Source organism: Aotus nancymaae, unplaced genomic scaffold (genome assembly GCF_030222135.1).
Source record: "Aotus nancymaae isolate 86718 unplaced genomic scaffold, 86718_ANA_hifiasm-v0.15.2.pri h1tg000046l, whole genome shotgun sequence".
In the NCBI taxonomy this organism is placed as follows: Eukaryota; Metazoa; Chordata; class Mammalia; order Primates; family Aotidae; genus Aotus; species Aotus nancymaae.
This window is the reverse complement of record NW_026988460.1, coordinates 13,602,724-13,626,139: the sequence shown is the minus strand read 5'-3', so window position 1 is coordinate 13,626,139 and position 23,416 is coordinate 13,602,724. Positions and strand designations below refer to the sequence as shown.

At 38.3% G+C, this 23,416-nt stretch overlaps 1 protein-coding gene across 3 annotated transcripts in view; it reads left to right on the top strand.

Moving 5' to 3' along the window:
- SUMF1 (sulfatase modifying factor 1) overlaps nt 1-23,416 on the top strand; it is a 131,039-nt gene that overhangs the window by 74,110 nt on the left and 33,513 nt on the right. For all 3 annotated transcript variants that reach the window (XR_002479188.2, XM_012441500.2, XM_012441499.2), the window contains one exon: nt 19,835-19,894. Coding sequence is in view for 2 of the 3 variants with exons in the window: in XM_012441500.2 (XP_012296923.2) it covers nt 19,835-19,894 (60 nt within the window). In the remaining variant the exon portion in view is untranslated. The remainder of the gene's footprint in view (nt 1-19,834; nt 19,895-23,416) is intronic.

Sequence of the window (23,416 nt, the reverse complement as noted above, 5' to 3'; positions counted from 1 at the left end):
TTCAGCTAGGACTCTGTCTCATCACTCTTGACTGTAAGCGAAGATTAATACACATGTATATTCCAACTCACAGAATAATACTCTTCTTTACATTTTCTCACATACAGCAGTCCATATTCATAAAGTTTTCCCACAGTACTCCTGAGTCATCACAGATGGTTTGGGGAGGAAGAGTGGTCTCCGTCAACTTAAAGATGGCCCCCAAGCCCTTCCCCACTGTACCTTTATAGATTTTTGGTGTGAAATGTGTTTCGGGTTAAAAGAAGATGTGTGCCTTAGACCCCGCATCCCTGTGTAATAGTCTTGACTTTAACCTCAGACTGCTGTGCTTCTGGAGTGAAAAAAAAGAGGAGTGAAGTCAGCATGCTTAAGCTTTACATTTATATGGGATTTTTCTCTGCTGAAGAGCTCAAAGTGCTCACGCATGCATTTCCCACCCCCCACCACACCCTCTTGTTCTCATATCCTCAAAATATTCCTGATTATGCAAAAGGAGATGTGGTCTTGGACTCACTTTTCGTGGCATGGAGCTCTAGAGGTTTTGACTTCGGCCCAGACGTTGAACTTGATTTGCAGTCAGGATTAAATCCCAGATCTTCCGATTCCTGGACTTGTTAATGTTTACTGGATTCCAGATGTTATTTCAAATACAAAACATGAAAGGCTACTTATTTCCTTGTAGTAATGTTTTGTCACAAGGCACATATGTTAAACCAGGCATCTCAAGGCTTGTTATAAATATAAAGATAATTTAAGAGATGAGAATTGCTGTGTCATACAGTGGCTTCTTCCACAGCAAGAGGGAGGCAGTGAATTTTTCCTATGTTTTTTTATGTCTTGAGATTTTAAATCAGTTTCTTGTCCTTCTTACCTTCCTAACCTCTCATTTTCATTAAATTATTTTAAAAAATTATTGATTTGGCAGGCTAGTTTTTGAATCTGACGTCTGACTTGTTAATGAGTTGTAAAGTTAAATAGTGCCATTTCGCATTCCTATAGCTTACTTTTAGTGACTTCCCCATGTCATAGTATGACTCATTTGTTCTTTCCCTAAGGATCTGGAAATAAAACCAGGTTATTAAGAAGAGAAAATAGAATAGTTAAATTTTCTGGTTTTTTGTTACCAGATTATACTGTGATTTTTTTTTCATGTGGATATGTGGATGCATTTTTAATATAGGAATATGCATATCTACACATAGAAGTTTTATGTAAGTGTATACTTTTATCCATTCAGCAAAATTTACTGACAAGCTCCTGAATGCCAGATTTGTGTGCTGGGTTCTGGGAATCTAACAGACACAATCCTCTTTTCTTGAGGATCTTGCAGATGTTAAGAGAACAAGCAAACCCACCTCAGTGGGTTTACGTACGTATACATTTATTCCTTTAAAAGTATATGTATGTAATTAAGGAGGAAGTGTATCATGATGGTTAAAAGCATGCAGTTTTGGAGTGGGACCTGGATTTAAGTCATAGCTCACCCACCTACTAGCTGAATAACCTGGAGCAAGTTATTTAACCTTTCACCCAGCTTCCTCATCTGTGAGGAAATAGTAATACCCTTTATGGGGTTATTGGAGGTTTCAAGGAGATGCTACAGAGAAAATGTCTATTGTAGAGGCTGTCATGTAGTAAACATTTGATATATGTTGATTATGACTATTATGTTTTATGTGTAATGACAATTTGAATGAAATAAGCTAGCAAGCTATGAAATTATACCTTACTCTGAAATCTAATCCATGGAAGACATTTTTTCGGATGTTTTTGGGGATGTGTAATGGAGATAGGCCATCTGGTAGCATGCAGTTATAAATAACACTTCTTTCCATGGACAGTCTCCACTTTATACTCAGTAAAGGAAGTAAACGTGGCATCTAATCAAGCGGCAGAACATACAGAATTGGGCACTTAGCACTTATCCACTTCCAAAACGTCCAAATAAGATCATGGAAGTCTTCAAGTGGTTCTCTGAAAATAATATTTAACTAAAAATGCCGTTTGGTATAAGCTAATTGCTTTATTCTCTCATAACTTGCTAATAAATTGTCACTGAAGAACACAGAAGCTTGTGAGAATAAAAGAATGTGATAGATCCATAGTGAGACTAAACTGTGTCTGTTTTTCTCACTTCAAGTGATACTTAGAACCATATGTGGCCTTGCACTCAGAACTGACAGTTTTATACAGTTATTCTAAGAAATATAAGTGATTGATTCTGGAGCAAATCTTTCAGTGAATAGAGTCTGTTCCCTGTGTTGTTAGTGATTTGGTTTTAGTTGACCTAGAAGTCGCCTTTGCATTTAGGATGATGCCACTATATAACATGCATTGCTGAGGATAAAACAAACTGATTTCTCTATGCTTTAGATCTAATCCTTCTGAAATTGGATAGAATAGACATGTTCTTTAATGCTACATATTTGTGTATTACACTTTGTGAAGTTAAAGAACTACCTGCATTATTAGGAGACAAATTCCATCTAGCTGTCTACTGCCTGCATTCCATCTGGCAGTCTACCACTACTAGCAGATGATGAGAAAGTTTCTTCTTTGTTGCAGAAATCTAATGTGTTATGTGTTTTCTCTTAATAGTTGCTTCTTCTGTGTTTAGGTTGACTGGTTTTCAGCACATAGATGCTTTATAGCCTTGTGTTTCACAGTTATAATAATTCATGCCTCTTAAACAGAGCATGTGTATCTACCATTATATAGGTCAGATAATTAACCAATTTCCTGGGGCCTCACTCTTCCTTCTATTCCCTCTCCTTCCTGTTTGGCAGTGGGGAGAGAGGCTGTAAAACTTGAGGCCCTTGAGTGAGGCACCTCAAAGAAGATCGTAGTTGCTTGTCTCACACCTCAGCAATAAACTATGGAAAGTTTCCTAGATAAAGTGAAAGAATTTGGGATGGAGAAGCTCCAAGAAGGAAGGATTTGGACATGTGTCCACCAGCTCACATTGAATGGTGGGGAAGGAAGAACCTTATAAGGCCTATAGAGGAGCACAAATGAGGGAACTCAGGCCAGGAGGGAAGGGACAGGCCGAGACTAGATACTGGTTCTCCCAACCACCTTGGCCTGTGCGTTAGATCCCCTGGTGATGCCTCCTGCCTGGGCTCATCCTGTGGAGTCTCTGCAGATTTTTTAGCAGATACTTTCTACTTGCAATCTCTTGTAAGACTTTTTATTGTGTGCTTTTATGGCCTTGTCAAACTTGTGAACTATAGAGAGGTTTGTGTGTCTGAAACTGTAATAGTTGAATGATTTATCTGAAAAATGTGATAGTCTGTGACTTGGCTCAGAAGGGGCACATGGCAGAATGACCGAGCATGAGGCCGAAGCTAGATGTCCTGGCTTTCAACCTGGCTCCTAGCTTACTAGTTGAGTGACCTTGGGCATACTATTCAACTTCTCTGTTCCTTAGTTCTTTATCTGTAAAATAAGGCTAATGTCTGTGCGTCCAAACATTCCTGGTTTATATATGTGCCTGGTACAAGTGTGGATAGTGCTACCTTTCAATCTCTAAAATATCCTTATTTGGATGATCAGTTATATGTCTGCCATACTAATAAGAGAATCTCCATCAAAAATTTGTTGGGAAGACTGAAAATATAGAAAACAATACCCAGTTTTAAGGTGCTCAGTAAATATTAGCTGCTATTGTTTATTTATATGCTATTTGTTTTACATGTAGATTGGTATTTTAAATATGTGATTTCATGTATTACTCCAGGAACAAGAATTGTTACCATAGACTTTGGGCTCTGAAAGTGACTTATTTTATTGGAAAATGAGGAGCCATCGTGGTGTGAGCAAGTGTAATACAATTTCAAACATTCTCTTCCTTTCTAACCTGGCATGGGTGAAACAAATAGCATGAAAGAAATGACTGTTTTCATTCATTTCACCAAAATGGTAATCACCGCACTGGCATTCTGGTTTTACAGAAAAAATACAGTGGAGGTTGTTAATTTGGTTCCTTTGTCTTACTGTGCTATTCTTTGCAATTTGATCTTTAGTTTTCTTTCTTTACTTTTCTTTGGGGGTCACCTTTTCCTCTCCTCATGCAGGAGGGGCTAACGCTAGTTGCAGTCCCTTCTTCATTGGTCCTTGTTTCTGGGGATAAATAAACATAATTTGGAAAGCTTTATTTGAAGTAATTGTTTCATCTGCTCACTCTTAAAATCTTTTCTTCATGTTAGACATTAAGTTAAAAAATATAAATTATTGGCATTTTGACTTTATTATGTACCTTGGGTAGAGATGTTACTGAACCTAGAAGATACTCGATCTGGTTAGGTACAGGGGTGGGGTAAGCCTGCAGGTGCCCTGGTGTCATGAACTTTGACTCCTGGTTGTCTCACTTGCTAGCTGTATGATCTTGGTGTTGCTGTTTATTTCATCTCTCTGAGCTTCAGTATTCTTCAACCTTAAAATGAAAAGAATGATACTTCCTGCTTTCCAGGGTGATTATGAGGATGAAATGCAATGAGGCTGAGGTGGGATGATCACTTGAGTCCAGAAATTTAAGACCAGCATGGTCAATATAGTGAGATGTTGTCTCTACAAAAAAATAAAAAATTAGCTGAGTGTGGTGGCATATGCCTGTGGTCCCGGCTTCTCAGGAGACTGAGGTGGGAGGATCACTTGAGCCCAGGAGATCAAGGCTGCAGTGAGCTATGATTGTACCACTGCCCTGTAGCCTGGGTGACAGAGGGAGACCTTGTCTCTAAAAATAAAAAATATAACTGCCATTTCTGGACTGGTGACGAAAACTAAAGCCTTATAGCCAAAGATAGGCTTGATTCAGGGTAGAAGTTGGGGGCACTGAAAGCCTGTGGCTTTGTCAGCTAAAAAAGCAGACTCATGTTAGAATATTTTGGGAAATCCTGCATCATGACTAGCCCACAGTAGCAGTTGTGATTTGGGATGGGTGGTAGACCAGCCAGAAATTTAACAGGGAGATCGTGCAAGTGAGAGAGACATTAAAGGTGTGAAATAAGCTTTTCTAGGCTTTCTGGGAAACTAATCATAAGTGGGGAAGACCCAAGCAAACCCAGCAAAAAGTAAAAGCCAGAGAGACTTGAGATGACTGCCACTTTGAATGCTGTTCCTCAATCCATACACCTTAGTTGGTGAAGGGTGGAAACCCAATGGGTTCAAGGTGTCTGAGATAGCCTCTGTCTAAATTATTGGTCAGCTGTTCAAGTATGCAACACAAATATGACCTCAATAGAATTGAAAAAAAATCTGAACAGAGACATCAGTGGGTACAGACCATGGGGGAATGAGATTCTGCAGTTTATATTCAGGTAAGTTACCAAAACAAAAAAAAAAACCTTCAGAAAAATAGAGTAATCAAGAGTTGCTGTTATGTATATATGTGCGCTCTCTCTCTCTCTCTCTCTCTCTCTCTCTATATATATATATGTATACACACACACATATCTGAACATAAAAACATTTAAGATTATATGTGTAATCTTAAATTATATGTATATTTTATATATATATATATATATATATATATAAAATCTTAAATGTCCAGTTTTCAGCTAAAATGTAATAAACATGCAGACTAACAAGAAAGTATGACCCATACTAAAGAAGAGGAGTATTTAAATTGAAGCTGACTCAGTAGGTCCAAATGCTAGATTTAACAAAGACTTCGAAATAGCTATTATGATTATATTTAAAGAACTAAAGGAAAGTATATTTGAAGAGTTGCTATAAAATATGCCAACTGTGAGTCAACAAATAGAGAATCAAATGGAAATTATGAAAAAGAACTAAGTAGAATTTCTAGAATTGAAAAGTATACTACTAACTGAAATGAAAATTTCCTTAGTTGAACTCAAGAGCACATTAGAAATGGTAGAAGAAAGATTCAGTGATCCTGAAGGTAGATCAAGAGAAAGTAACCAGGACGAGTGCAGCGGCTCACACATATAATCCTAGCACTTTGGGAGGCTGAGGCAAGTGGATTGCTTGAGCCCAGGAGTTTGAGACCAGCCTGCACAATATGGAAAAACCACATCTCTACAAAAAGTAAAAAATTAGCCAGGTGTGGTGGTGCACACCTGTAGTCTTGAGAGGCTGAGGTGGCAGGATTACCTGAACCTGGGGAGGCTGAGGCTACAGTGAACCGAGATCATACCACTGCACTCTAGCCTGTGTGACAGAGCAAGACCTTGTCTCAGAAAAACAAAAAAATGAATTAATCTAAACCAAAGAGCAGAGAGGGCTGGGCATGGTGGCTCACGCCTATAATCCCAATACTTTTGGAGGCTATGGCAGGTAGATCACTGGAGGCCTGGAGTTCGAGATCAGCCTGGGCAACATGGCGAGACCTGTATCTACAGAAATTTAAAAAATTAGATGTCATTCCATGCACCTGGAATTCCAGCTACTCAGGAGACTTAGGTGGAAAGATTCCCTGGGCTCAGGAAGTCGAGGCTGCAGTGAGCCAAGATCGGGCCACTGCACTCCAGCCTGGGTGAAAGAGTGAGACCCTGTCTCATATATTTCCTTTTTGCCCCGTATATCCCAGACTTGGAGCTAAGGAAGCAAGCAACTCAGAAATGCTAACAGGTGCAGACAAAGTCTCAACAAAAGCCTGCTCTCTCTAGCCAAAGGAGCAAGTAGGAAACAGGCAGGCTAACAATACAGAAAGCTTTTAGACAGTAACTACTTTGTCTGAACACCAAAAGAAAAAACTGTCCAGCAAAGGCTGAGTGGGGAGCCTAGACTTGTACCCTCATGAGGCTGCATTTAGGCACCAGAGAAGGCCAAGTAGTTAGCCAGGTCTTTCATATTATCTAGTAGTAAAGAGGTTACCCCTACCTTGCTGTAACAACAAGGTGGGGAACCAAAACTTCTACCCCCATCTAGTAGTAATGAGGGGTCCCTTCTGAGTTGTTAATGGAAGCTGAGCAGGGAACCTGAACTTCTACTTCTGCCTGGTAGTAACAGGATCACACCCCCGCTCTTCCCCTGCCAGGGTGGTACTGGAGAAAGCCAGCTAAAATAGGGTGTTAAAATAAGATCCAGAATCTTGTAACATAATAAGAACATGTCAGAGTTTAAGTTGAAAAGTCACTCGCCATTCCAAGAACCAGGAAGATATCAAAGTAAATTTAAATAGACAGCAGATGCCCACACTGAGATGATGGAGATGTTAGACTTAACCATCAAAGATTTTAAAGAAGCCATGGGAAAAAAAAAGAAATCAGTGAGCAACTATGATCACACATGAAACAAATGAAAAAATTGAAAGCTTCAGCAAAGAAATAGAAAATATAAGAAGAACCAAATGCAAATTTTAGAACTGAAAATAGAAAAATCAAACCTTGTAAAAAGCTCAGTTTATGGGCTCAACAGCAGTATGGAAGGCATAGAGGGGAAGAAAATCAGTGAACTGTGAACTAGAACAAAAGAAATTATCCAATTTGAACAATGGAAAGAAAATAGTAAACAAATAAAGAAATGTTGAGAGCCACTAGGATCTACATGATTATAACAAAAGATCTTACATTTATGTATTGAGAATCCCAGAGGAGAAAAGAAAGAAGACAGCACAGAAAGAGTACTTGACAAAATAATGGCTGAAAACATCTCCAATTTGGCAAGAGACTTAAACCCACAGATTCAAGGAGTTAAGCAAACCTCAACAAGGGTAATTCCAAAGAAATCTACACAAAGACACTATTATAATTAAACTTCTGAACACTAAAGACGAAACTTTAAAAAGCAGCCAGAAAAAATGACACCTATAGGGAAAAAAATTTTTTTTGAATAACAGTGGATTTCCGATTGGAGACCCTGAGGGCCAGAAGAAATGGCATGATGTTTTTTAAGTGCTGAAAGAAAAGTACTGTTAACCCAGAATCCTTATCTAGTGAAGTGTCTTTTTGGAATAAGGGGAAATCAAGACATTGTCAGATAAAGGCAAGCTAAGAATTTGTTGCTAGCCAGCCTATCCTAAAAGAATGGCTAAAAGAATTTTCTTAAACAGAAAGAAAATGATTAAAGGAGGAACTTTTGAAAATCAGACTAGAAGAACGAACATAGTAAGCCAAAATATGAGTATATACAATAGGCTTTCCTTCTCTGGAGTTTTCTAAATTTTATTTGACAGTTGAAACAGATTATAACATTGTCTGATATGGCTCTAAATGTATTTAGAGGAAATATTTAATATGATTATATTATAAACAAGGGGAGCTAAAGGGATTTAAAGAGAGTTATGGTTTTGCTATTTCACTGGAACTGTTAAAATGATATGAGTAGACTGATACATTTATGACTATACATACACACATAAAAGTAGAGTGATATGTTTAAGAATATAAATACACCTTTTAGCAGCCACTAAAGAAGCTACACAAAGATGTACACTCAAAAGCACAGTAGGTAAATAAAAGTGGAAATTCTTTTTTAAAAGTTTGGGTAACCCACAGGAAGTCAGAAAAAGTAAAACAGACAAAAATAGAAAAAAAACAAAGAGAACAGACAGAAAACCAAAAATAAAATGGCAGACTTAAGTCATGACATATCAGTAATTATATTAAAAGTACATGGCTTAAATATATCAATTAAAAACATAGATTGGCTTAGTAGATTAAAAACCAACCCAATTACCTGCTGTCTAAAAGAAGCTTCAAATATAATGATATAAGCAAGTTGACAACAAAATGATTGGAAAGGATATATTATGTAAACATTAATGAAAGAAAAGTCAGAGTGGCTATATTCATATCATGTAAAGCAGACTTCAAAGCAAAGAAAATTACCCGAGTCGAGAAAGAACATATATAATGATAAAATGGTTAATCCATCAAGAGGACATAGTAATACTGTGTATGCCCCAGTGAATGGAGCTGAAACATATGAGGCAAAAACTAATAAAATTGGAAGGAGAAGTAGACTAAGCCACAATTTTAGTACCACTCGTTTCTCAGTAATCAATAGTACAATTAGATAGAAGGTCAGCAAGGATTTAGAAGAACTCAACAATACCATCAACCAAAGGATCTGATCAAGATTTCTAGCACAGTCTACCCTATAACAGCAGAATACCCTTTTTTTCAGGTACACATGGAACATATACCAGGACAAACCATACCCTGTGCCATCAGATGAACCTTGACTAATTTTTAAAATTTTTTAAATTAGTCGAGGTTCATCTGATGGCACAGGATATGGTGACATACAGAATGTGTTCTCTAACCACAATAGAACCAAACTAGAAATCAGTAACAGAAATATAATAGGAAAATCCCTGAACACATGGAAACTATAAAACACGCTTCTAAATAATCTTTAGGTCACAGGGGAAGTCCGAAGGTGAATCAAACAATGCACTGAACTGAATGAAAATGAAACATATCAAAATTTGTGGGATATAGTGAAAGCGGTGCTAAGAGGGACATTTACAGAATTGCATGTGTACATTAGAGAAGAGAAAAAGTTCAAAATCAATGTGTTTTAACTCAAGAAGCCAGCAAAAAGGAAACCAAACCCAAAACAAGCAAAAGGAAGGAAATAATAAAAATAGAAATCAATAAAATAGAAAACAGAAAAACACGTAGAAAAACACGTAGAGAAAAATCAGTGAAATGAAGAGCTGGGTCTTTGAAAAGATTTATAAAATTGACAGACCTCTAGCAAGACTGACAAAGCAAAAAGAAAATACCCAAATTACTAATATGAGAAATGAAACAGGATATCAATACAAACTCTGGAGACATCAAAAGGATAATGAGGGAATATGGTGAACATCCGTATACACATAAATGTGACCACTTAGATGAGGAACAACACTTCCTCAAAAAATTCAAACTATCACAGTTCACCCAGTGTTAAATAGGTAATTTGAATAGTCCTATAACTATTAAGGAAATAGAATTAGAAATTTTAAAACTTCTCAAGAAACAAATCTCCAGGCCCAAATGGATTCATTGAAGAATTTTACTAGACATTTAAAGAAGAATCAACACTAATTCTACACAATTTCTTACAGAAAATGGAAAGAAGGGAACACTTTCTAATCATTTTATAAAGTTGGTATTGCCTTGATCCCCAAACCCAAAGCAGTATATAAAGATTCCTGCAGCTGAACATCCCTCATAAACATAGACACAAAAATTCTCAACAAAATGTTAGCAAATAGAATTCATCAATATATTTTTTAAAACATGATAATTGAGGTTTATTCCAGGAGTGAAATCTGGTTAAATGTTTAAAAATCAGTCAATGTAATCTACCATAATAAGATGCTAAAGAAGAAGAAGAAAATCACATGATTATATCAGTGCAGAAAAAGCATTAACAAACTTCAACACTCATTTATGACAAAAATTCTCAGCAAAATAGCAATACAGAGATTTTCTCAAACTTAATAAAGAGCATTACAAAAAACTGTGTACCTACCATTATACTTAATGGTAAAAGACCAAGTGCTGTCCCACTAATAGCAGGAAAAAGGTAAGTATGTCTGTTTCCTGAACTCTTATTCAACATAGTTCTGGGATTTCTAGCCAGTAAAATAAGGTAAGAAATGGAAATTCTCACCATTTCTACTGGCTAGAAATTCTTACAGATCAGCGAGAAAGAAAGAAAACAGTCCCTGTTTGCAGATACATGAGTGTTTGTTTACACAGAAAGTCCCAAGGAAATTACCAAAATTTTCTTAAAACTAATATATCAGTTTATAAAGTTTATAAGACACAAGATAAACATACAAAAATCAAGTGTATTTTTGTAGACTAACAACAAACACATGGACATTGAAATTTAAAATACAGTACATTTAGTTACCAAAACCAAATGAAATGTTTACAAGTAAACCTAATAAAATGTGTATAGTGCATGCATTGCTAAAAGCTGTGCAACACTAATGAAAGAAATAACTGAATAAATGAAGAGACAATGCTCATGAATTGGAAATTTCAGCCTAGTAAAGATGTCAGTTCTTCTCTCAATTGTTTAATGTAATTCCTGTCAAAATTCCAGCAATATTTTGTATAGATATTGACATGATTATTATGAAATATATATGGAAAGGCAAAGTAACTAGAATTGCTGAAACAATTTTGAAAAATAATAATGTGAGAGGCACCAATCTACCCAATTTGAAGACTAACTAAATAGCTATAGTAATCAAGACTGTTTGATGTAGGTGGAGGGATATGCTTATAGATCAGTGGAACAAAATAGAGAATCCAGAAATAGACCCACACATATATGATGCCCAAATGAGTTTTGACAAAGTTGCCAAAGCAATTCAGTGAAGGAAAGAAAGCCTTATCAACATATGGTGCAGGAACAATTGGACATCCGTAGGCAGAAAATGAACCTCTACCTTAGTCTCACACCTTACACAAAAATTAACTCAAAATGAATCACAGGAGTTAAAATTTAAACTAAAAAACTCTAAAACCTTTAGGAAAAACACAGGAGAAAACCTGGGATCTAGGGCTGGGCAAAGATGTACAGACTTGACACCAAAAAAATGATCACCCACATATGGAAAAATAAATAAGTTGGACTTTATAAAAATTAGAACTTTTTTTCTGTGAAAGATCCTGTTAAGAGCTACAGAGTGGGAGAAATTATTTGCAACCCATATATCTGACAAAAGCCACATATATTTACAATATATAAAAATTCAACACTTAACCGGTAAAAAGAAAAACAATCCAATTAGAACACGAGCGAAAGATATGAAGAGACACTTCACAGAAGAAGATACACAGATGGCATGTGAGCACATGAAAAGATGCTCAACATATTAGCCACTGGAGAAATACAATGTAAAACCATAATGAGACACCACTACACACCTGTCAGAATAGCTAAAATTAAAAAATAGCGACTGTCTAGAATACAGAGAAACTGGATCATTTATACATTGCTGGTATGTGACAGAGTACAGCCATTCTAGAAAACAGTTTGACATTTTCTTTAAAAACTAAACATTTGGCTGGGCACAGTAGCTCACTCCTGTAATCCTAGCACTTTGGGAGGCCAAGGTGGGCTGATCACATGAGGTCAGGAGTTTGAGGCCAGCCTGACTAACATGGCGAAACCCCATCTCTACTAAAAATTCAGAAATTAGCTGGGCCTGGTGGTGCATGCCTGTAATCCCAGCTACTCGGGAGGCTGAGGCAGGAGAATGGCTTGAACCCAGGAAGTGGAGGTTGCAATGAGCCAAGATTGCACCACTGCACTTCAGCCTGGGCAACAGAGTGAGAGACTCTGTCTAAAACGATAACAACAACAACAACAAAAAGATGAATAAACATTGACCACTGTATGACACAACAATTACCCTCCTTGGCATTGATTCCAAAGGGATGAAAACTTATGTTCATACAAAAACCTGTACGTGACTGTTTATAGCATCTTTATTCATAATAGCCAAAAACTGGAAACAGCCCAGATGTCCTTCAGTGGGTGAGTATTTAAACAGACTAATACATCCCCACTGTGGAATACTACTTAACAGTAATAAGGGATAGACTGCTGGTACACACAGCAATCTGGATGAATCTCCAGAGAATTATGCTGAGTGAGAAAAAAGGCCAGTTCCAAAAGTTTACATACTGTATGATTCCATTTATGTTAATAAAACATTCTTGAAATGACAAAATTATAGGAATGGGAAGGGGTTAGTGTTTTCCAGGGGTAAAGAAGGGGTTGGGGGATGGGAAGAAAGTGGTCATAACTATAAAAGGGCAACATAAGGGATCCTTGTGAGGGAAATGTTCTGTGTCTTGACTGTCAATGTCAACATCCTGGTTGAGCTACGGTACAGAGTTTTGGAAGATGTTGCCATTGGGGAAAACTGGATATACAGTACACTGATTTCTCTGACCTTTTACAGCTTCATAGGAATCAGCAATTACCCATAATAAAGATTTACATTTTTTTAAATGAAGGAGAAATAAAGTCATTGCAGATTAACAAAGACAGTGAAGCTGCTAGCAGATGTGCCATACTAAGAAATACTAAGCAGTTTTTCTAGAGTGAAAGGGAATGGCACTAGGTGATACCTCAGTTAGATACCGGCAGAACTGACAAGTAGGAAATACGGTAAATAGGTAAGTAGAAAAGACTGTATTTATATTTTCACTTAATTCTTTTTAAAAACATAAGATTGTTTAAGGCAATAATGGTCACACTGTGTTGTTACATTTTTCATATATATAAGTATATGACAGTAATACTATGCATTTTCTTTGGTTGATATGCCTTCATCAAGGCTATGAAGAGTCTAAAATGTTATTCTGTTTGCAAGCTCATGAGATAGGCCACTACAGTGTCATGGATGCTGGCAGAAGACATGAAGTTTCTGCGTCAGACTTACAGGATTTTTCTCATCACAGCACAGCAAGCCACATGCACTTCATGTTCACATTGCTTCCTCTTCTCCCCCAAGTCCCATAAGGATGACACAGTAGGTCTTTGTCACAGCCGGGGAATCCTGAGCTTAGGAGACTTCCAGTCTTAAAAAGAGGTTTATAATAAACATATCCAACCTTTGACATTATTGTTCTGGCCAGGAAACAAATCTGTCCTCTGTCATCTTCTGAGACTGTTTGTTACACAAACATCCTTCAAAAGGTAATCCAGGACAAAAACTGCCACAAGGCATATAGAATTGTCACCTGCCACCACCGTGACCAGAGAATGTTTCAAGTCTCTCAATTTATAATGTCTCCTTTCTTTTTCCTCCCTTGCTATTTACTTGTTGAAAACATGTCTGATCTGGTTTTGTTTTTTGTTTTGTTTTGTTTTGAGATGAAGTCTTGCTTTGTTGCCCAGGCTGGAGTGCAGTGGTGCAATCTTGGTTCTGTAGCCTCTGCCTCCTGGGTTCAAGCAGTTCTCCTTCCTCGGCTTCCCCAGTAGCTGGGATTACAGGTGTGTACCACTACGACTGGCTAATTTTTATATTTTTAGTAGAGGCAGGATTTCACCATGTTGGCCAGGATGGTCTTGAACTCCTGACCTCCAGTGATCTGCCTGCCTTGGCCTCCCAAAGTGCAGGGATTATAGGCATGAACCACTGCGCCCAGCCTTGATCTCTTTTTAAAAGAATTTCCCACGGTCTGGGTTTTGTTCATTTCATCTTTGTGGAATCATTTTAGTATATTCTTCGATCCCCTGTATTTCCTACAGTTTTTATTTAAAGTCTTGATTATATTTAGGCTTTAGGTAGAGTGTGTGTGTGTGTATGTGTGTGTGTGTGTGTGTGTGTGTGTGTAGAGAAGAGTAAAAATACTTTATAGGACTGTATGCATTCTTTATATTACGTCAGGAGGCATATTATACATGGGTATTATTGAGAGACTGATAAGATGATAAGATTATTTTTGTTAGTAAGACTGATTAGTATTTAAGTAGGCATTGTCAGTCTGAACCATTCATTAAAAGGTTCTTCATCATCCTTTCACTCACTGATTTTAGCAGCCATTGATAGTCATTGCCTAGATTCAGTTCTTTAGGAGGGTTGGTTGGTTTGTTTTCTGAGACAGGGTCTCTCATTCCTGTTGTCTAGACTGCAGTGCTGTGGCATAATCACCACTCACTGCGACCTCTGCCTCCCAGGCTCAAGTAGTTCTCCTGCCTCAGCCTCTTGAGTAGCTGGGACTACAGGCATGTACCACCAAGCCCGGCTAATTTTTGTATTTTTTGTAGAGATGAGGTTTCACCATGTTGCGCAGGCTGGTCTTCAACTCCTGGGCTCAAGCAATCTTCCCACATTGGCCTCCCAAAGTGCTGGGATCACAGGCATGAGCCACTGCACCTGGCCAAGATTTTTGAAATAGTGATATTTAAGTGATATTCTGTTACTCCTTCTGCATTAAATATCTGGAATTCCTCTATAAAGAATATTCACTCATAACTCTATTTTCCTGAGGCATAGTTTTTGTAAGGAAGTCAGAATAAATGCTTGATGCTGTTATTTTTTTAGTAAAAATGATAGTAAAGTATACACATACAGAAGTGCCTCATTCTTTTTAATGGGTGCTTAGCATTTCATACTATGGATAATGTCAAATAACATGTTTATTATTTGTTTTAAATGTTTTTATTTCCATTGGTTATTGGGAAATAGGTGGTGTTTGGTTACATGAGTAAGTTCTTTAGTGGTGGTCTGTGAGATTCTGGTGCCTTTTATCCCTCAAGTGGCCTTTTGTACCCTGTTTGTGGCCTTTTACTCACCCCCTTCACACCCTTTCCCCCTGAGTCTCCAAAGTCCATTGTGCCGTTCTTATGCCTTTGCATCCTCATAGCTTAGCTCCACTTATGAATGAGAACATACGATGTTTGGTTTTCCATTCCTGAGTTACTTCACTTAGAATAATAGTCTTCAGTCCCATCCAGGTTGCTAATAGCGCCTTTTGACTGCTGAGTGATGGAAATTTGTCACACTATCCGTCCCTTCTGTTGCTTTCCTTGTCAATGTATTGGGCATGACAAGGAGGGAAAGGGAAGTGTCTCTTGACTACACAGAGTGCAGTCGTGGTGCTGTGAAAAATGTCCTGGCAGCCCTGAGCAGGCTGGTCACCCCTCTTCCTTACAGACTCATTCCTCCCCAGACAAGCCAGTCTCACTGGTATGCGGTTTGTGGCATCTGCAGTGGATTCGTTTCATCATTAAAGACTTTCATGTCTTCCCAGGTGTTTAAAACAGGGGTAGATTTCTCTGCACTAACACTGAGTGTTGCTTCTTCATCTTTTTTCCCGAGAACCTTGCCTGTACCTTGGCCTTTTGAGGATTGGGAGTGACATGTAGAAACCTGTGTGTTTTGCTCTTCCTTGCAACCACGCAAGCATTAGAAACGTGTTAATATTTCGGTGTCTGTGGGACTAGAGCAGTTATGGGCAATAGTACCTTTGGAGACAGCATTCACGGTGGTACCTGCCTGGTTATAGGCAGAGTCCGTATGTTCCATGTGTTTTTCCACTGAAACTTTTTTTTTCTTTCCAAACTTTAAGTGCAAAGGGTGCATGTGCAGGTTTGTTACATGGGTAAATTGTGTGCTGGGGGGTTTGGTGTACAGATAATTTTGTCACCCAAGTAATCAGCCCAATAATCAGTAGGTAGTTTTTCAGTCCTCATCCTCCTCCCACCCTCCATCCTCAAATATGCCCCAGTGTCTGTTGTTCTCTTCTTTGTGTCCATGTGTACTGAATGTTTAGCTCCCATTTGTAAGTGAGAACATGCAGTATTTGGTTTTCTGCTCTTGCATTAATTCACATAGAATAACTCCTCCAGCTCCGTCCATGTTGCTGCAGAGAACATGATTTGTTGTATATGTATCACATTTTCTTTATCCAGTTCACTGCTGATGGGTGTCTAGGTTAATTCCAAGTGGAGTCTTGTGCATCCCGGAGACTCTTGAGCACCGGAAGTGGAGGTGGTAGGGCCCTACAGCCTCTCTTTCTGCTGAGGTATACAGGCAAACAGGTGAGGTATTTAAACACCACCACCAATAGCGACTTAAGTTGTTTTAACCTGCAGTAATAACTTGATCATGAGACAGTGTTAAGTTTGATGTATTTTAATGTTTTCTTTCATAAACTGGAATGGAGACACCCCTCTTCCCCAACTCTCCGGATTAGTCTGCTAGGGCTGCGTAACAACCTACCACACACTTAATGTCTTCAAACAACGAAAATTTATCCTCTCACAGTTCTGGAGGCTAGCAGTCTGAAATTAAGGTGCCGTCCGGGGCACACCCCATCTGGAGTCTCCAAGGGAGGATCATTCCTGGTGGCTTCTGGGAATCCTTCGCATTCCTTGGCTTGTAGCTACCTCACTCCAGTCCCTGCCTCCATCACCCCACGGACATCTCATTGTTTCTCTGTGCATCTTCTCATCTTACAGGGACACCAGTCATTGGATTTAGAGCCCATCCTAATCCAATATGGCTTTATATATAATTACAAAAATTGCAAATCTGCAAAGTTCCTATTTTGAATCAGGTCAGACACGGGGGCTGTGAGTGAATGTGAATTTTGGGAACACTCTTCAACCCACTATACCCTCCTAGTCATTTTTCTGTTTTTTGGCAAAGTGGCAAACATTTCAAACAGTTTTAGCTAATCATCATGTTGTTTGCTAGCAAAAAAGAGTTTTATTTATAAGAACCAGCTGAGCAGTCACCTAAATTGGGGACTGTGTTAGGGGCTACAGTTGTGTCAGCCTGGGATGACTGTCATTAGTACTCATGTCACTCTGATAAGTGTCGTAGTTATTGATTGCCGACTTAGTTCATTGAAGTTGATGATGAGAGGAAACTATTTTGTTCCCATGCCTTCCCATTGGCAAATCAGCTCCTTCTTGTTCCTAGATCTACTTGAGGAGTCTAAATTGCATGTTGGCAGATACTGTGAGAGACTTGAATCACAATTTAAACTGTCATTTGATACATTGTAACAGAGCATGCAGAGAACCACCTAAAGCAGTGTAATGCAAGAATTGTCAAGCCAGAAACAGTATAGGAGAGTGTGGCCGTTGTATGAGAGAGTTCCACAGTTAGAAATGCTTTCATTGATGCTACTGTGAATTCTTGGTAATCGTCTTTTCTAGAATAATAAACTCACTCAGAATGTTTGTCAGATTCTAGATATTCCTGGGGAGAAAACTGCTGCCGACCATTATTTTGACATGCAGCTTTTCACATTTGCAGTGTGCCTGTTTGTAATTGATAAAAGTTTATTAATGTAACATTAAGCATTTAAGGCTTTGGAAATATTGTAGCCCTGCAGATGAAGGAGGAATAGCCAATGGCTTTGTCTGTGATCATTTCTAAGCACAGACAGTCCCCTACTTACAATGGTTTCACTTAAGACTTTTTTGAGTTTACAGCTGTGCAAAAGTGATATGCCTTCAGGAGAAACTGTTAAGTATCCATAAAACCATTCTGTTTTCCACTTTCAGTTCAGTATTAATTTACATGACATATTCAACACTTTATTGTAAAACAGGCCTTGTGTTACATGATTTGCCCAATTACAGACTAACGTTAAGTGTGCTGAACATGTTTAAGGTAGGCTAGGCTAAGCTGTGATGTTGGGTAGGTTAGGTGTATTAAATGTTCAACTTACGATGGATTCATCAGGACAAGACCTAATCCCATGCTAAGGAGCATCTGTACCTGGAAATGCTTAGAAGATAATGTGCACTTCTGCCCACATGGTTTACATTTGCAAGAAAGTACATCAGCCATGCTTGGAGAAAATGTGGTTCGTTTAATTTCTGCCACTTAAGTAAGGGCCCTTGAAATAGGTGGTTCACAGGAAAAGAAAAAAGACAGGAGCAGCATTGTCCCAGCTGCTCACATTTTCAGTAAGCAAATAGTAGACAGTTGTGTGATTAGTTGTCTTTTTGAGCAAAAAAAAAGGGAGGTAAATCCCTGTCCCCACAGACTCCCCTGATATGGTTCTGGCTTATTAAAGCCTATTGGTACCTCTCAGATGCTCTGTATAGCTTACCTGATGTTGAGACTTTTTTCTTGGCAACTGATGCTTTAGGATTTTTGTTTCCTTTGAACTTTTATCTGAAGCCCTCCCTAGAAAAAGCTCTTGCCATTATACTGGCTCTGTGTAGATCTTAATTCTCATTACAGTGGTAGTCACTGCTCTTTCTTCCCTTCTTTTCTGCCTAATTTCCTACACTTCTGGTCTCTAAGTGGGAGCACAGTGGAGTGCCTCTGAGTATGGACTCTAGAGCAAGGCTGCCTGGCTGTGGCACTTACTTTGCCAATTACTTCATCTGTCTCCAAGGTTGGGTGGAGAATACCTGAGTTAATATTTGTAAAGTACTCAAACTGTGCCTAGTTCATAGTAAGCACTATGTGTCTTTTTTTTTTTTAAGATAAATCATGTTCTATATCTTGATTGTGATAGCAGTTACATGATTATATATGTTTGTCAAAACTCATTGGAACTGTACACTTAAAAAGATGGGATTTTACTATATATTATTATATATTAATAAACCACACCTAAATTTTTTTAAAAAGTCTAACAAGCAAACTCATTCAATCAGCAAAGTGTTTATTAAGTGTTACACAGTGGGATTATAAAAACATATAATTCTGGCCTGCTGTGGTGGTGCATTCCTGTAATCCCAACACTTTGGAAGGCTTAGGTGGTAGGGTCACTTGAACCCAGTAGTCCGAGACTAGCCTGGGCAGTATAGTGAGACCCTGTCTCTACAAATAATAATTTTTGAAAATTGCCTTGAGTGTGGTGGTTCATGCCTGTGGGTGTAGCTACTTGGGAGGCTAAGGAGGGAGGATTGCTTGAGTCCAGGTGGTCAGGGCTGTAGTCAGCTACGATTATGCCACTGCACTCCAGCCTGGGTGACAGAGGGAGTCTCAAAAAAAATTTTTTGTTTCCAAAAAAAACTCATATAATTTAAAGAGGCTTGCCAGTGTAGATGAGTAAACCAATTATAACACAGGATAAATTTGCATATTCACATGACATGGTAAGAGGTGCAACCAAGCTGCTTATTAGTCATCTAGGCAAGAAATGCTTTAGAGACTTAGAGGCAGGATTGCTTCCTGTTGTCACGAAGACTTCACTAAAGAGTGGGAACTTGAGGTGGGCCTTAGAGGATGGGTAGGATTTGGGGACGTGGACATTTGGGAGGGCCCATGAATACAGATACAAAGCCTAGGGGTAGAAATGCATGCGTGTGGAGAGTTTAGGCAACCATGAGAGAGCTAGTTGGATCAAAGTGGGTTCTCTCCCACTGTGTAAGGGGCAGCTTTGCTTTCTGGTCTAATGTAGCCTTTTTTCTTGATCCGTAGAAAGGTCCCCCTTCTGGGAAAGACCGGGTGAAGAAAGGTGGATCCTACATGTGCCATAGGGTAAGTCATGTCACTAAACTCTGTTTTGCTGTTCTAGTTCTCATAGCAGTTTTTTGGATCCACTATAAATGATAGCCCCAAATGTCCCATTCACTTTTGCAAATGCATACCTAACCCCACTGAAACCAGAAAAAAAGGACAGTCATCTCAAGTTTGGTTACATGCATGGAGAAAAGTAACACAGGTGACAGAGGTTGTGAATGACCTATTGTCAACCAAATTTCATTGAGTGAATCTTGCCCCTTTGAGAGGCCTTTGTTGTCCCATAAACTGCATAGGGGTGAGTGTATATACCTTTTCCAGCATGTAAATCTGAAAGCACACCCTTAATTTATTTGAGAATCCTGTACATTTCTGGATTTTCTGTTAAGAATCAGGTGAGAGTTACGTATGAAGGACAGATTGTGATACACTGAAATGGAAGCATCCTGTTTTCTGGGTATAAAATGTGCCTCGTGTAATAAGCATCATTCTCAGAGAGTGTTTCTTCTCTTTGGGCTATGATTTTAGTTTCTGAACTGGCTTTCTTGGTCAGTTGGAGTGACTTGATGTTTCATAAATAACCTTTATAAGGAATTTGGAAATAGAATACCATCCCTTCCCTTTTTTCTTTGAGTCATATATTTTTAGCATCTCCTGAACTCCAGCTTTCCATGCCTGTGCAGAGATGGCATTTTGCAGATTGTTATTGCTTCCCCTGGTAATTTATTCAGTCCAAGTGGTTAGAGACTTAAAACCACCTATAATGGCTCCAAATTGTTACTAATTTGATAATAATGCCATTATCAAACTTTGTCCTAAAATAGTGGTTCTCAAACTTTATTGCACACTGGAATCATCTGGGATCTATATAAAATACTGGTGCCTGGCTTCTGATTCATACTGATTCTGATTTCATAATTTTTCTTCGGTGTGAACTGGGCATTACTTTTTTTCTTTTCCTTTTTTTTTTTTTTTTTTTGGAGACAATCTTGCTCTGTTGCCAGACTGGAGCGCAGTGGCGCGATCTTGGCTAACTGCAACCTCCAACTCCCTGGTTCGAGTGATTGTCCTGCCTCATCCTCCTGAATAGCTGGGATTACAGGCACATGCCACCACACCCAGATACGTTTTGTATTTTTAGTAGAGACGAGGTTTCACCATGTTGGCCAGGATGGTCTCGAGCTCCTGACCTCGTGATCCGCCACTTCGGCCTTCAAAAGTGCTAGGATTACAGGCACGAGCCACTGTGCCTGGCCAACATTGCAGTTTTTTAAAGCTCTCCAGGTGATAAAAACATACAGACAAGTTTGGAAACCACTAGCCTAAAGCAAATCTCTCTAAATTATATATGTATATATATGTGTGAATGTGTAGGTATGTATACCTACATTGTCAACAAAATGTAGACAAATTTATCTTCATAAAATTTTTTGTTGTTTTTTTTTGAGATAGGGTCTTGCTCTTCACCCAGGCTGAGGTGCAGTGGCACAATCACAGCTCACTGCAGCCTTGACCTCCTGGGCTCAAGTGGTCCTCCCATCTCGGCCTCCCAAGTAGGTGGGACCACAGACACCTGCCATCACCCCTGGCTAATTTTTAAATGTTTTGTAGCGATGGGGTCTTGCCATGTTGCCTAGTCTGGTCTTGAACTTTTGGGCTCAGGAAATTCTTCCTGCCTTTGCTTCCCAAAGTGTTGGGATTATAGACATGAGCCACTGTGCCCAGCCTAAAATTCTAGTTTCAATTTTAAATTAAAAGCATTGTCCCTCCTGCTGAACACTCTAGGGAGAAAGAAAAAATAATAAAAAAAAGAAAAGAAGAAAGAAATAAAAAGCATTGTCCCAGGTCTTCCCAATATATTTACATGTTCACGTATATATCAGAGTCTTTAATCCCAAGTCGTTTCTCTATTTGAAGTTGTTACTATGAATGTACCTGGATCTTCTTGCCAGGAAACCAGACTTCCATGAAAAACAGGTGAATCTCTCTTTGTACGATAGTATCTCAAAATCATATATGCCACCAGTTTTGTCTCTGACATATGGCACTTTCCTAAATTGAGAATCCATTTACTTTCTAAGTAATTGAGGACCAGAAGATTTTTCATCAAGAATAAATGGGGTAACAGAAGCTTATAAAAAACATTTTAAGCAAGTAAAGAACATTAACTGTCCCAGTTCCGTGCATATGAATGTATCTATTTCATGTTTTATAATTTTTATCTTATTTGTAAGCTACATTTTTATAAGCTTCCCAGTAGATTATTTAAAATATATTTTAACCTCATACATGTTTTTATTAAAAAAGATACAAGATGAGGGCCGGGCGCGGTGGCTCACGCCTGTAATCCCAGCACTTTGGGAGGCCGAGGCGGGTGGATCACGAGGTCAAGAGATCGAGACCATCCTGGTCAACATGGTGAAACCCCATCTCTACTAAAAACACAAAAAATTAGCTGGGCATGGTGGCGCGTGCCTGTAATCCCAGCTACTCAGGAGGCTGAGGCAGGAGAATTGCCTGAACCCAGGAGGCGGAGGTTGCGGTGAGCCGAGATAGCGCCATTGCACTCCAGCCTGGGTAACAAGAGCGAAACTCTGTCTCAAAAAAAAAAAAAAAAAAAAGAAAAAGATACAAGATGAACATACAAAAATCAGTATCATGTAAGTGTATACATGATACTGATTTTTGTATGTTCATCTTGTATTTTGCAACCTTGCAAAACTCATTAATTAGTTTTAGTAATGTTTTTGTAGATGGTATCATATTTTCCATATAGGCAATCATGTGATCTGTGAATATCAACAGTTCTTCTTTTTTAATCTAGATGCCTTTTATAACTTTTTCTTGCTGTATGGCATTGACTAGAACTTTCTGTATAGTGTTGAATAGGAGTGGTAAGAGTAGACATTCATACCTCATTCTTGATCTTAGGGAATAAACATTTAATTTTTCAAAATCAGGGCTGGGTGTGGTGGCTCACACCTGTAATCCTAACACTTTGGGAGGCCAAGGTGGGTTGATCATCTGAGGCCAGGAGTTCAAAACCAGCCTGGCCATCATGTGGAAACCCCATCTTAAAAAAAAAAAAAAAAAATCAGGTATGTATTAGTCATAGTTTTTAGATGCATACCCTTTACCAGCTTGAGAAAGTTTTTTTTCCATTGCTAATTTTTTTTATTTTTAATCAGCAATGGATGTAAATTTTGCTGGGTGCTTTCTGCATCTATTGAGATGATAATATGATTTTGCTTTTTCTGTCTGTTCATATGGTGAATTACATTGATTTTCAAATATTAGGCTATCCTTGCATTCCTGGAATACATTCCACTTAGTCATGATGTATTATCTTTTTTATATATTTTGGATTTGATCTGCAAAAATTATGAGTATTTTTGCATCTAGTGCATTCTGTTGTTTTCTTGTAATGTCTTTGTCTGATTTTGGTTTCAGGGTATTACTGTCTTCATAGATTGAGTTGTTAAATATTAACTTATTTTAAATTTTTTGGAATAGTTAATACAGAATTAGCATTATGCTTGA